Source organism: Buteo buteo, chromosome 9, assembly GCF_964188355.1.
Source record: "Buteo buteo chromosome 9, bButBut1.hap1.1, whole genome shotgun sequence".
Classification (NCBI taxonomy): domain Eukaryota; kingdom Metazoa; phylum Chordata; class Aves; order Accipitriformes; family Accipitridae; genus Buteo; species Buteo buteo.
In genome coordinates this window covers 38902991-38916709 of record NC_134179.1, presented here as the reverse complement: position 1 = coordinate 38916709, position 13719 = coordinate 38902991, and the positions used below count along the sequence as shown (strand labels likewise).

The window sequence follows — 13719 nt, the reverse complement described above, 5'->3', positions numbered from 1 at the left end:
GGGGGGTCGGCGCCCCGCAGAAACGGAGGGGCAGCTCGCCGGCATCTTCCTCCCGGGCGCCGCAGGGCGTCTGCCTTTTGGTGCCGGTGGCTGAGAAATCTGTGTTTAAACCCCGGAGGCCGCACAGGGAGGGTCTTGTTGCGGCGTCTCTCCCTGCGTTCCCTTTAGGTAAGCGCCGTGCCGCGGCTCCTGCGTGCGCGCCCGGTAACGAGAGGAAGGGAGGCGGCCCGGGAGCGCTGGCTCCGCCAGTGGGCGTTCTCTGGCGGCCGGGGCTGGAGCGGGAAGCGGCACTGCGGCGGTTCTGTCCGCCTCTTTGGCAGGCGAGCGGGCACGGACGGGGCAGCGTTCGCCTCGCTCGGAGAAAATGCCGGCGGCTGCCGGTTGCCGGCTTTGAAGGCGAGGTGGGAGCATGAGGAAAAGCGGACTTTAAAAGGGGCTCGGAGCCGCTCGGCGCCGGTAGCGCCCCGTCCCCTCCGGCCTAAAGGGGGAACGGAAATGTGAGGACTCGGTGAGGGCGGGGAGCCGGGGTGCGGAGGAAATACCGCCCGGGGGGGGGGCTGCCGGAGGGAACGCGGGACTCCGCGGCGGCTGTTCCCGGCCTGGGTCCGTCCGTTTTCGGCCTCGCCTTTCGCTTCCCTCCGGTGTCTCTCCGAGACGTCCTGCCTTAAACTGCCGCGAAAGGGAGGGAAGAGCGGAAGCATGTCCAACCCGGAGGAGCCGATCTTATCCCGCCCCTCGGCCCCCCTGGCTGCAGCACCCGGGGAAAAGCCCGGCTCCGGCAGCCTCCCGCTCCACTCCCATGGCCAGAGCGGCGGAGGTGGAGGCAGCGGCGGGTCTCCTCCTCCTCCCCCCGCTCCTGGAGGCGGCTCGGCTGCCTGCAGCTCCCTCTCTCTCCTCCTAACAACCGCCACCGGCAGCAGCAGGAGCCGCGCTGCAGGGACAGCCTCCTCCGCCGCCTCCGCCAGCATCGTCCCCGGAGCGGCAGCGGCTCCTTTCCTCGCTCCAGTCCCCTCCTTTTCCTCCGCTTCTCCATCTTCTTTTTACTTCTTGCCGCCGCCTCCTCGTTTCCCCTCCTCGTCTTCCTTTAACCTCACGAGTCTCCAAGGGAGGGAAGGAGGAGGAGAGGCAGCGAGAGCGGCAGGAGGAGGAGGAGGAGGAAGAGATGTTGGCGGAGCAGCGGCAGCAGCAGCTCACTTGATCGCCCATCCAGGCGGCAGCGGCAGGAGGAGACTCTTCTGTTCTTCCTCCATCCAGGGCTTGCTGCTCCGTTCCGCAGCCGGCGGCCCCCGGCAGCACCACTCCCGGCTCCTCTCCCCAGCCGCCTCTCGCCCGTGGTCCAGCAATTCCCTCGGTGCTGCAGCAGCAGCAGCAGCAGCAGCCCGCGGCGACGGGATCCGAGGAGGCGACGGCCCCGGCGGGAGCAGGACTCCTAGGCGGCAGCAGCAGCAGCAGCAGCGGCAGAGAGGCGCCTTCTTCTCCTTCTCGTCTCCGCTGCTCCTAGGGCCAGACATGGAAGATGGATCTAATTCTGCAAGCTGCTTTAGGAGGTTTACGGACTGTTTCTTGAACACAAGTAGGTACCGGAGCGTTGTGCCCGGCGGCGGGTCGCGCGTGGCTCGGGGGCTGCGTCCGAGGCTGGGTGCATGCCTTGAGGAAAGGGCATTTCTTTGTGCGGGGGGTGGGAGGCGAAGACACAAAGGGGCCGCAGACGTGGGGCGCGCGTGGACGCATGGAGGAGCGGCCGGGTGTGTGCCGAGGATGCACGGACAAAGGGGATGCTCAACGTGGCCGAGTGCTCTTTGTGGGAGCTGGCTGTTAGCGCCTCGGGGATTTCGGCGTCGTTTCGGGCTCGGACAACTCTGCCTATATACGTGTCAGCCTTCTTGGTGCGTGCTCAATTTGCACGGGAACGATCCGTAGGGGGGATGGAGACTGTCCCCCCTACTTACTTGAAGTAGCGATAAGGAAGCTTTACGGTATCGGCGGCTGACAGAAAAGCGGCGGCGGAGGATGGGTGAAACCTATCGCTTCTTTTCGGCATCCCCCGTCAGATCTGCCGCGGGCGTGCGGAGCCCGTGTTTCTCCTTCCCCTGGCCGTGGCTCGTTGCGAGGCGGGCGAGAAAACCGGCGAGGAAACATGTGCTCCTTGCTGCGGGGGGCTGGCGGCCGCAACGGAGGGGACGAGGAGGGCGCTCCGCGACCAGCCCTCGCCGGCTCCCACCGAGCCCGAACGGGGGCCCAGGGCCGTCCTAGCCCCGTGGGGGGGGGGGGGGGAGGCGGGAGTGGGCCGACACCAGCCCCTCGGCCTCTCGGTGCGGGGCTCGGCGGGTGCCCTCCCCGCCCGGCGGTAGCGGGGGGGCCGCTGGCTGGCCCCGTGTCGTGAGAAGGGAGGGGGGGGGTCTCACGGCAGAAACTCGCCGTTCGTGGGGAGTCTCGCCCCGAGCCTGCAGCTGCCGCCCTCCCCTCTCCGAGGCGTTTCACGCATACACCGCGCCCCGCCGGGGGGCTGCGTGGTCCCCGGAGCGGCCGGGGCTCGGGGCTGAAAGCGGCCGGGGTCGGGCTGCCCGTGCCCGGCCGGCAGCCGTCCCTCGGCGCTGGCGCCCCGCCGGGAATGTGCTGGGGTTCAGTTTAGTCGCGGGATTAAGGAATTTCCAAGCAGAGCGTGTGTGAGCTGAAATACATCCCTTTTTTAATCAGAAACTTTTTTTTTCGCTCACCTAGTGTTTTGATGCTTAGGGTGACTTCAGTCGGCTGTGGTTATTTGTTCTTTTGTTTGGGGTTTTTTCTTTTCTTTTTGTGACAACTTCTTAAATCATAGATTTATGCCTTAAAGTGTCCCTGAACTTGCATTTTAATCCCTTAGCATACTTCTATTAGGTGCTTTTTGGGTACAGGTGACTAGTACGTCGTTCACACGTGTATGTATTTTGGGGGAATGTGAGAAGAACTATAGAGATGTCAGCTGAAACCTCATTATTTGTCTTATTGCCTTACAGCTGTCTTTAGCACGATAGCCTGCAAGTGTGGTAATACTTGGTTCTGCTCTGTGCTAGAGGTGAATAAGGATGACTATGTATTTGCTGCATTGTCTTTTTGAAACTTTATTCAATAGTTAATTATGTTACAGAGCCACATGTTTGTTTAGTTTTGCGGCCTGGAGGGAATACTAAGCTCTTCCAGTTTTTGTTTTCTCTGCGTTTGAGAGGGGTAGAATGCTGTCGTGCATATGGTACAACTAATGTTTTAAAATAAGCGGTCTTGGGAGCAAGGGACCGAGTCAGGGAATGTGTGTCATGTAGGGCAATTCTCTCCTATACTAGACCAAGAAAATGATGACACAGAAAACAGCTCTGTTCAAAACACCGTTTTAAAAGCAGTGGTGAATTAAACTTAAGTTATTTTATGAACATTTGAACACAAGAAACCTCGTTGTCTTTTGACTGGTTGTGACCTCTGACTGAAGATTTTCCTGCAGGCAGGAAAGGAGCGAAATGGTTCTTTCCCCTGTGAGTTTACTGACGTCTAAGAAGACATGCAGCCTTTCGCTCTGTGGAGACACTTTTTTGTGCTCTGCAGCCTGCTCTCATGAAACTTTCAAGAACCTAAATGTCTGATATCTCTGCTCCTCTTTTGAACGTGATTGAAACTGGCCAATGGGCTCAAAAGGTATTAGTGAGGTCAGACGGACGGACATCCACGTGTGTGCATATATACATATGCGTACACTTCCCTCCCTCCCCCAGTGATTGCATAAGTCTGATTTCCTTAGGAAACCAGGCTGAAAAAAGGAGTGGAGGGAAGTCAAACAAGAAACTATTCCGTTCTAGTGCAGTTGCTGCAAAAAGCACTTGTTCAACTGTTTGGAGTACTGCGCACAGTCCTGGTTAGGGTGCAGCCAGAAGGCTATTACTGTTTTGAAGCGGACGAGATAATGTAGAACAATGAAGATTATGTGCTATATCTCATAGGTTTTGTTTCCTGAATTGTGTTTCAGGTTCTAAATCATACGTGTATGCATGTATATGCTGACTTTAAAGACAGAAAAGTGTAAGTACTTTTACAGGGAAACAGGAGTATTGGAGGGAAGAGAACTGAGATGAGCTCTTTTGGAAGGGAGATTTAAAAGTGACTTAACAGAATCCTCAAGACTGGAAAACAATGAAATCGCTAGAGATTTATTCTTCTTTCTCTTTCGAGCTCTTTCGACTTGCATGCTCTCCAGTCAGGATTTTGTTAGAAGGTTCTTGATATTCTTAAAACTTTAGGTTCTGCAATACTCTGTGCCATATCTGGCTATTTTTGTTTTTAAGATCCCTAATAAAGCACTGGACTGCAGAAGCTTCTATGAACTTTGTGTGGTGCATGTTGTTTTTCTTAACTGTTTAAAATCTGTAACTTGGTGCATAACATAGTGTTTTGAGAAACTTAGTAGCTTAACATCCTGGATCAATTCTCCAATGGAGTTCTGCCATATTTAGGGTACTGCAGGCTGCCAGGTATTCCAGGTTTCTGTGAAATGTCTTGCCTTCGGGGGAGCATCCCATGTTCCTTCTACATTCAAGGTCTCTCAAGCTGCACATGTGTAGCATATTTCATCTGTGTCCCGTGAGTCTACTCACAGGTATGAGTATTTCACAGTATGGGGGCTTTCTGCTTGTCAGGGTATTATATTGATATTTTATACAGAGTTACCTTTTATCTAGCACTTTTTTTGTCTTTTTTTTTTTTTTTGTGATGCAGCAAGTTTATCCTGCACTTTCATGTGCCAGATGCTAAGACTTTCTGACTGAGTAGTACTCTAAGAAAGAGTATATGTAGTAAGTTCTGTAGTTGTGAAAGAAAATAGCAATTAAGGTTTAAATAAAATTAAAAGTATTCCTGTTACCTGCGCTAATGGGAAAGTTAATCTCGGCTTGACTCTTTTTTTTTTTCTGGTCTGTGTATTCATTACTCACAATCAAGGTTTTGTAAGCCAAATGCTGATCTTCAACAATGAATCCCATGTGTAAAGGTGGACAGGGGTTGGTTTTACAATTAAATCATCCTTAAAATTTATATGCTGATGTAGAAAACAGAATTGTCTCTGGTTTTCACCCCAGGGATTCTGGCTCCGCATTAATTGAAAGCAAAATTGTCACTAAAGCGGTGTATAGTTATGATAATAAGTGATGTCATTCAGAGGCCCCTGTCAGGACTGGTGTTTCATAATACCATATTTTGCATTAATGTATAGGAACACCATGTATCCTGGTCTGAAGCACTGGCATTCTAGTTAGAGGGATAATGGAGCAATACATAGGGCAGACAGCAAGGAATAGCATGGAAAGGGAATGGAAACCATGCGGGCACAAGCAGTTAACAGCAAAGGAGGGCTTTTTTGTCCGAGCCAGGTATTTTTACAAATGGTTGTCTATAAAGCATGCAGTTTACCTTTGAAATAACTAATCCTCTGTCCCTTTGACTCCTCAGCTCTGCTGCCAGTGTTTGCCTGATGGCTTGGGGGTACCTAGCGCTCATATGCGTTGAGAAAGGAGGTAATGCCTTCGCTGTTAACTCAGTAAGCTTGCTCCTTGTGTAAAACGGGCTGCGGAAGGTGTGATTATGCACGGTGGGATAGTGTAGGTGAGTTGGGAGATGGTTTCTTTCTGTCACTTGTGCGAGGAGGATGGCAGCTCATTTAAGATTCTGACACAAGGCTGGTGGCTCCAGTCACCCCGTTTGTGTCCTTCCTTTTGCTTGTGTTTAAGCTGTACTCATTAGCTGGACATGGTGAAAACCTGAAAGTGTAAAGATGAGTTTTTATTTCAGCGTATGCATGACTTGACTTAGTGACTTGATTTTGAAAGAGTCATGTAAACAAACGCTCATTTCCACTAATGATCCAGGGCACATACTTGGCTTACTTGCTTTTAAGTACAGATCTGTACAACAATACCTTTTGTTCAGTTTTAAGATTTTGTGCTGTGTTCTAATACAAATAGATTATACCTAACAGTCTCTCAATATTCTCATATCATGAACTTAGTTTTAGATTCGGAAAATAAGAATGAGAGTCTCTGTGTGTGTGTGTATTTATAATTTGGAAATGGCTTATACAGCTTGTTGGTCGATGTTAACCTTGTCTGTGATTAAAATTGTATTTCAATTTGAGGCTAATGTGAACTAATTTTTTTAATGTTACTTTAAAAAGTATTTTAGTTTCAAGTCATTATGTTTAATACTTTAAAATTTAATGCTTTTTACAATATTCTAGTTTTTGCACTTTGGGCATTATTATCATATTTTAAAAGAAAGCTAAGATCATAAGTAAAAAAAAAAACAAACCCAACATATATAAAAAGGGATGTCTGTTTTTTTTAAATTTTGTTTTTATACTCCCTCTGCTGGCTGTTTCAATTACAAGTACCTGTACTCAAACTTTGTTACTAAATCTGCTCTTCCTTTGCTGTTTTATCAAATGAGGAGTAAAGTGTATTGATTTCAATCTGTATCTAAAATACAAAAAAAAAGTCTTTAATTGTTAAATGAAGAAACAATATTTGCAGGAATGGAAACTTTGACACCTGTTTTATGGAGCAATGTTTTAATTTTTGTTATATCTTGTATTGATTTGAACCCTAAAAACAATTGAATCTTTTGGTGTGTGGGCGGCATCTTCACCACTAAATATCACAGAAATAACAATTCATATATTGTTCCAAATCTATTCCATTTATTGTAACAAATTTACTTCCCAGCTTTGAAGAATAGCTGTGGCAAAACCTAAATAATTATGCTATGTTTTGTTATGTTAAAAAAAAAAATTATCAGTCACGAGTTTGGCGTACATCTACATAATTAGCTACAAGGCTGCACTGAAAGTATTCTGTGGATGTAATGGATAATTTCTTAAGATACTCGTTGTAGTACACTAATATACAGTAGTATTCATCCAAAATATTTATAGCACTCAAAAATTATAATTCTTAGAAACTTCAGAGCTTATGTACAAGGAGATTGCTGTATATGTTATTGAAATGAAGCCGTTGCATTCCCCGTGGGTGTCAGTTATGGTTAAAATTGTTCAATATTTCTTGTTGATATTTCTGCTAAAGATCCAGACTTTGCTCTGTGATGTGTCCTCACTTGTGCTGGTACTTGGCTTCGCCCTGTCCGAGTTTGAAGAGTGCCACCTACTGATTGACAGCTCCTTGCAGCGCTTTGTTCCTTTGCCATCTGAAGGCTCTCATAGCTCGGCCTCCCTTACCTGGTGGGATGTGACAAGTTGATGTGGTTGAACGTGGTAACTGTGTTGAACCAAGCCACAGCTTTGACCTCTTCTATTAAATGATGCTATTTTTTCTTTCTAATTTGTTTCAAGGTGAGGAAACAGGATTTTCATCCTGGGAGGTGGGCTTCCCTTACCCCGCCTTGTCGCCTTTTTAAAAGCTTGTGAGAAAGCAGCATATTTCTGTTGATTTCATCATCACTTCTTGTCAAGCTGTCATAATTAGTGTGGGAGGAGCAAGCCTGGCTGATGTTTGTGGAAGACTTTGGCTTCTGCTGTGCCAGACAACATATTGATGTTGCACACTCAAATGAGACAGTTCAAAAGGCAGGTAACAGACTTGCAATCGTGACTTCATTAACAAGTGAAAATTCCACAATGCTCGTGATGTGTTTGTTTTTGCAGGGGAGAAGGACAATCTGGCTAACAAGTTATAAATTTTTTATGGTAAATTGATGAATTCATCTTTACTGTTAGTGCACACTGAGAATGCTTTATTTCAACTTAGAAGTATGCTAATTATGTTCTTAGAAAAAAAAAAACTTGGCAAGAGTATGAATTAGTTCAAAAAAGTGTATAATTTACATATTTACAAGGAGCTCCTTTATTTCAGAGTTCTTTTTATATATCTTCTTCCCAGTGATTTATTACCACAGGAAGTTTCTTAATTCCCAGCTCCTTCCAGGTGGCTTTAAGAAGAAAAAATACTGTGTTTCCAAATTTCTTAGTCTTTTGAAAAATACATTGATAGCAAGTTTTAGTCTAGGTGAGTGAGATTTTTAACCATAAAATGTTACATCATTAAGTGATGCCAAATCTTATGGCTCAGTAGGACTAGAAGTGGGGTCTCTGTATCACTTGAAGGCTTTCCAAAGTAGTTCTGGCTAAAGGATACCAAAAGAGAAGGCTTTTGGCTGTTACTCACTGCCTTTAGAGAGCTCATACTTGTTTTAGAGGTTTCTAATTAAAATAATAAAAAAACCCCTCAACATAGAAGCAGCAATAGTAATCTCACCATCTTTGATGTTAGGATCCAAAGAAGAGATTGTCAGGATCTGAGATCAGTTAATCCACCTTCTGTCTGGAAACTGTGAAGATTTAATGCTTTCGTTAGCACTTACTGATCTGATTCCTTGTTTCTGCATTATCAACAAACCCCCGTGCAGCTGAGCTGTACTTCTCTTAACAAAGTTTATTCAGCTGTTAATAATTCCAACATTCTTCCTTCCTCTTGTCCTTCCACTTGCATCAAAAAGAAATCCCCTAATGTCAAGCCACAAATAGTTACCAAAGGAAAGAAGACTTTAGCATCCGAAGTTCCAACAACTTTGTACAGAAACCTCGCATCTCGAATCCTTCTGATCCATACGTACCCAAAATAGCAGATATTTCTAGCTGCTGACAAGTATTGCCATGTTCACCTCAGTAATACTGTTTACATTGCTTCACCCTGTGGGAAAATTTCCTAATTGACAAGGAAGATGCCACTTTCTTTGCCCTAGATATTTTAGTAGCATTTCTGCAACATTGGGATATTCTGCTGGTTCAGAGAGTAAGATGCTTAGTGTGAATTATGGTGACTACTTGCGCATCCTGTTTATTTTGTAGTTTTCCTCACTGCCTAATTTTTATTTCCCCATTGTATTTCTTCTGTAGTGTCTTATTTTATTTGCTTCCAAACCGGGTGAGGCTACTACCCTGTCTTCTAACGCTCTTTGACTTATTCTTAACTATTTTTTTTTAATGTGCCTTAGTATTTCACTAATGATTTTTTTTTTCTCCTAACACATAGCAGTTAAGTTTATGATAACTCATTCTCTTACTTACACTGTTTTTTTGTGTTTATATTTTGGTTTTCTTTCATGCATATACAGATACCCTGGCAACTTCTCCAGAGTGAATTCTTTCTTGGAACATAGCTCTGTCGGCTGTGCTTTCTTTGCATGGCTTTCTCTTTCTTTCAGTCGTATCTGTATTTTTGGCTTAATATTATTTCCTCCTTGTCCACCCGTCAGCTTATTTTAGCTGATGTTTCCTTCTTGATTGCTGAATTGTGTTGATTTTGTTTCTTCCTGCAGTGGGCCTGTGCCTTGCCCTGTCCTTTTTACAATGTCCTTATTTTCCCCAACTGCTGTGGTTGTGTGAAGGCACTATGCTGCTGTTACTCTTCTTCTGATATAGTTCACTTCAGCTGTATTGTCCCTTTTTTTTTTTTTTTTTTTTTTTGTGGTAGGTCTAAATTTTGCATGGCGGTTTGAAAACTCTTGCTATGTGTTCTGTATTTGCAGTGACTCATTGTATTTCCTAATCTGCCACTGTCTGCCCAGCGCTAAGTATGATGTCAGTAGAGATTTTTTTTTTCTTGCTTTTTTTTTAAGCAGACGTAGGACTGATGAAAGTTACTGTTTGATGTAACAGGAAACTGAACTCATCTGTTCTCAAAACAGGCACTGCCTTAGCCAGTATGCTCAGGTTTCATCCTGCCAGGCTTCTGCGTCTCATCCTTGTGAGCAAATCGCTTTAGTGTGGATGTGCCTCACTGTTCCTGTCTTCTTCAGGCTTCAGTTTTCACCAGTGAAGACTCCTGAGACAACTACTTTTGAGGAGCTGCTTTTTCATGAATCTCGAGTCTTAAATGTAGTTCTGTGGCCTTCACTTCATGATTAAGAATGTAAGAGAGTCTTGGGATTAGAGGTGTCCTTCTGAGTGCTTTCAAGAGGTCAGAGTATGGGTGACCTGTAGTCTCCAATGTTTATAGAACAGTGCATTCCCCTTGCAGCTTCTGGCTTAGCTCTTGCAGTGGTAGAGAGAACAGGATCATCTGGCATGTTGTAGGAGCTTTCGTAGGCTGTTCGTGGGTAGGAATGTGCTTGTAGATTGCCCGTTTCTTTCAGACCTTTTTTGGACTTTCGTTGGAGCTATATGCGGCGCTTATACTTTTGAACTAAGCACAGAGAGAATGTGGGCTCAAGCTCTAGCCCTGTCAGTTCTACTTAATTTTTAGTGTGCTCCTTGGTCCAGTTTAGACCGATGCCTAACTGCCTGTCTGTGTGTTGGGAACTGTTCCCAAAAGGCAGCGGGAATGGTACTTTTCTCTTCTGACCTTGTGTAAGGAGAAAAGTGTAGCTTTGCGGACACAAGCTTTGCCATGCCCTTTTACTTTGTGGCTAGAGAAGAGGCTCTGGGCTGTTTTATTTACTTGTATAGGGACGTAGCTGTATGGACCAGCAGAGGAATCTTTATACTGGTGGTGGCACTAGAGCAGACCCTGTTTCTGCAGACCAAGTTCTCTCCTAGTGAATGAACCACAGGTTCTACAAAGTCCTGAATGAAAGATGTGCCCAGTGAATAAGGGACCATTGCTGGAGGACATGGCTTGCTGCCTGACTCAGTGCAATTATTTAGCTTGTCTGTCTTTGTTTCCTCAACCCGTTTCTTTGGAAGGCTTCTTAAAAGTTGTGGCTAAAATGCGTAAATAAGTGTTCTTAGGGGGAATGAGAAGACACAAATTTTGTCAGTTGACAAGGATGAATGAAGAGCGTGTGGTGATGTCGCATATCTTATGTTAACGAAAAATGATGGAGGCTTGTCCATCTATGGCAAAACTATTGAAGGGGTGGAAATCAGAAATAGAAAAAGGAGAAGATTGGAATGGTAAGAGAAGTTTAACATTTTTATTGCTGAAAGGAATGCGATTACAGCAGAATAAAGTGTTCATCCTTATAGGGAAAGCTATTTATAAACTCTGGGAGGTTTCTTTTGGGGTAGATGAAAGGCTTGATATGTAAATATCTCCCAGCAAATCATCAAATTTTGAAGAAAACTTTTCACTGAAGTATAACATTTCACTGAAATGTAAGATTACGGAGTTTTTAAGTGTGAAGGTTATTTTTTCTTTTTCGTGTCACAAATGCTTTCTTTCTGCTTAACTATAATTTTTTTTTTTCCCCCCTCTTTTTAGTAACAACATAAACGATGCCTGGTGAATCTCATGTACTTTATAAAAGTACTTACAGATAACCTTTTAATTTATTTCTTCACTTTTTGTAGCTTAATGTTATCTTCACCAGTTGTCAAATAGCAGTTGGCCAATCACTTGTGTATGCCAGCTGGCTATTCCTTTTACCATTATTTTACTAGGTCACTCTGAAAGTTTTCCTGTTCTACCCTGTGTGTTTTTCTTTCTTTCTTTTTTTTTTTTTGAAAGCTTTATTTGTAATTTAATAATTTATCTACCTTGTTCATGTTTTTTCTAACAGTTTATTAAAGCATAAATCTGGCTACATGTAGAGCGCATGCCCCTTCTCTGTCTCTTAACATGAATTGCCTTGGATGGCTCTAGCCATGGATATGTTGTGAGTACAGCTAACATCACTGTGGCTGGTTACTTTGCCTATGGTGACTTCTTACCTGTCCATGACAAGCCTTGATTCTTGTTTAACTGATGATGTTGCTGTTGTTACATTCTGATTTGACTGCAAGGCTAATTTTTTGTTTGTTTTTGTTCATTCATCTGTGTGTGCCTTTTTTTTTTTTTAAATATGTTGAACTACTCTCTTAGTACTTTGCAACATCTTGTTTTAACAACTTGTGTTTGAATCAAAGCAACTAGCCGTTCTGCTGTGCCAAGAAACACTTTTTCCCAAGCACTTGTGAAAGGAGGTTTTTGTTTTCCTTGTTTGACAACAAGTCTTTTGGTATGTATGGAGCTGAAGAGAGGAATGGTAAGGAAGTTGAAATCTGATAGATATAGATATATATAGATATATACGTATATAAAAAAAAATTGAAAAGAGAACTTGAGAACAGTTACACAGTTATATTGAGCAATATTGGAATATTGAAATTCTTTTGCTAGAGCATAAATTGGTAAGACTTAAGCTTTGTTTAAATATAGAAATGTCCTGTGCTGAATTCACTTTGGAACTTAAAACTGAGTTGCCAAACTGATTTGAAAGGCTGTCTAAAGACTTCTATATTGGCTTAAACTCTTACAATTTTGGTAGGTTTTAGACCTCTCAGAGTTGAGCTCTGGCAGGTCTACTAGTGGCAGCTGAGATACCTAACCTGTGCTTCTCTGTGCGAAGTCACTACCAGCTCAGCAGAGGTAGCAGAAGACAGGCTCAAGCACGCTGTCTGGCTTCCTAACCTCTGATACGTGCGTAGGTGATCGTCTGCTAGTCTATTGAGCTGTAGGCTGCTGTGATTGATGAAGAACTGCAAAAGTGACGTTGGGTTGTGTGCTCATGTGCTGGTAACCTCTAGAAGCAGGTTGCAAGAGGCTGTTAGGAGCAATGAGGACATAAACTGTTACACCTACTTGCTTCGTTCCCCTTTCTGTCTGTTAATGCTGGAACATGTCTGACTCCAAAGCAAGCTGTTTCAGGGAGCTGAGATAGTTGGTAGGTGCCTGCTGACTCTCTCTGATGTAGGGTAAGTTTTCTGCTGGTTGACTTCCTAGATAAGTTCACTGTGGAATGAGAGGATCACCAGTGCTGATGGGAAGACAAGCCACGTCAGCATGTGGCTGGGAGCTGATGAGAGGATAACCTCTTTCATCAGCAGCTCATCTTAGATCAGCTTGGCTGTGCTTGATACAGTTACGCCATAGTTTCATGGTCACTTGAAGTGCACATAAACTAACCCTCCTGTTTAAAGAAATGGCCTAGTTCTTCCTCCTTAAGGCTGCTCTTTCCTATACATGTGTACTCCTGCCTTGTGCAGGCACATCCATGTGGCCCCATGGTGATCTAGATTGAAGAGCTGCTCTCAATTAAAACAGACCAGGATTAAAAGGGAGAAGATGCATGCCTTAAAGGATTCATAAACTTCTGAAAATAAGTCAGAAGTGCATGTTTAAAACGTGTTATTTAAGGTGGAAATGTCCTTCAGAGATGGGGAAATAGCATGGTTTATGTAACATAGATTTTGCCATCTTGGAAGTCAGCTTTATGAAGGTCTCTAGATGCATGCCCAGTGTTTTTTGTTTTGGTGTTTGTTTCTCTTCCCCACAGGACTTTATCGCTTCACTCACCCGGTACTTTACCCAGCCCAGAATGTGCATGATATTGATGCTAGGAAGGGTTACTCGGTATCTTCTTTTTTTTTTTCTTAGCAAAATCTGAATCTTCCTAATTCTATAGTGCTATAGTGAAGACCTTCCACAGACTGTGGAATTGCTAGTTGTATTATGGGCTTTTCTGCTGGTGGTGGTTGCATGAAAGTTTTGTAGGCATGAAATAATTTTTTTTCTACTATGGGGCAGTAGTGGACTCTTTTCACTTGCATATTACTGAAGAATGCAAGGGGCATTGGACGGAAGTACAAGAATATTCTCTAGTTTTGTGTATGTCAATGACTGGAGATAACCTGAAATTATGATACCCACCTCCTCTACCCCCCTACAAGTGCTGGGTGAGCACAGACTAGCTCTTACAACAAACCTGGAAGTT

General features: G+C 44.5%; 1 protein-coding gene across 1 annotated transcript in view; it reads left to right on the top strand.

Moving 5' to 3' along the window:
- Positions 1-573: 573 nt before the first annotated feature.
- PDE10A (phosphodiesterase 10A) overlaps positions 574-13719 on the top strand; it is a 191439-nt gene continuing 178293 nt past the window's right edge. Inside the window, exon 1 of the mRNA XM_075036108.1 lies at positions 574-1573. Coding sequence (XP_074892209.1) covers positions 700-1573 — 874 coding nt within the window. The 5' untranslated portion in view covers positions 574-699. The remainder of the gene's footprint in view (positions 1574-13719) is intronic.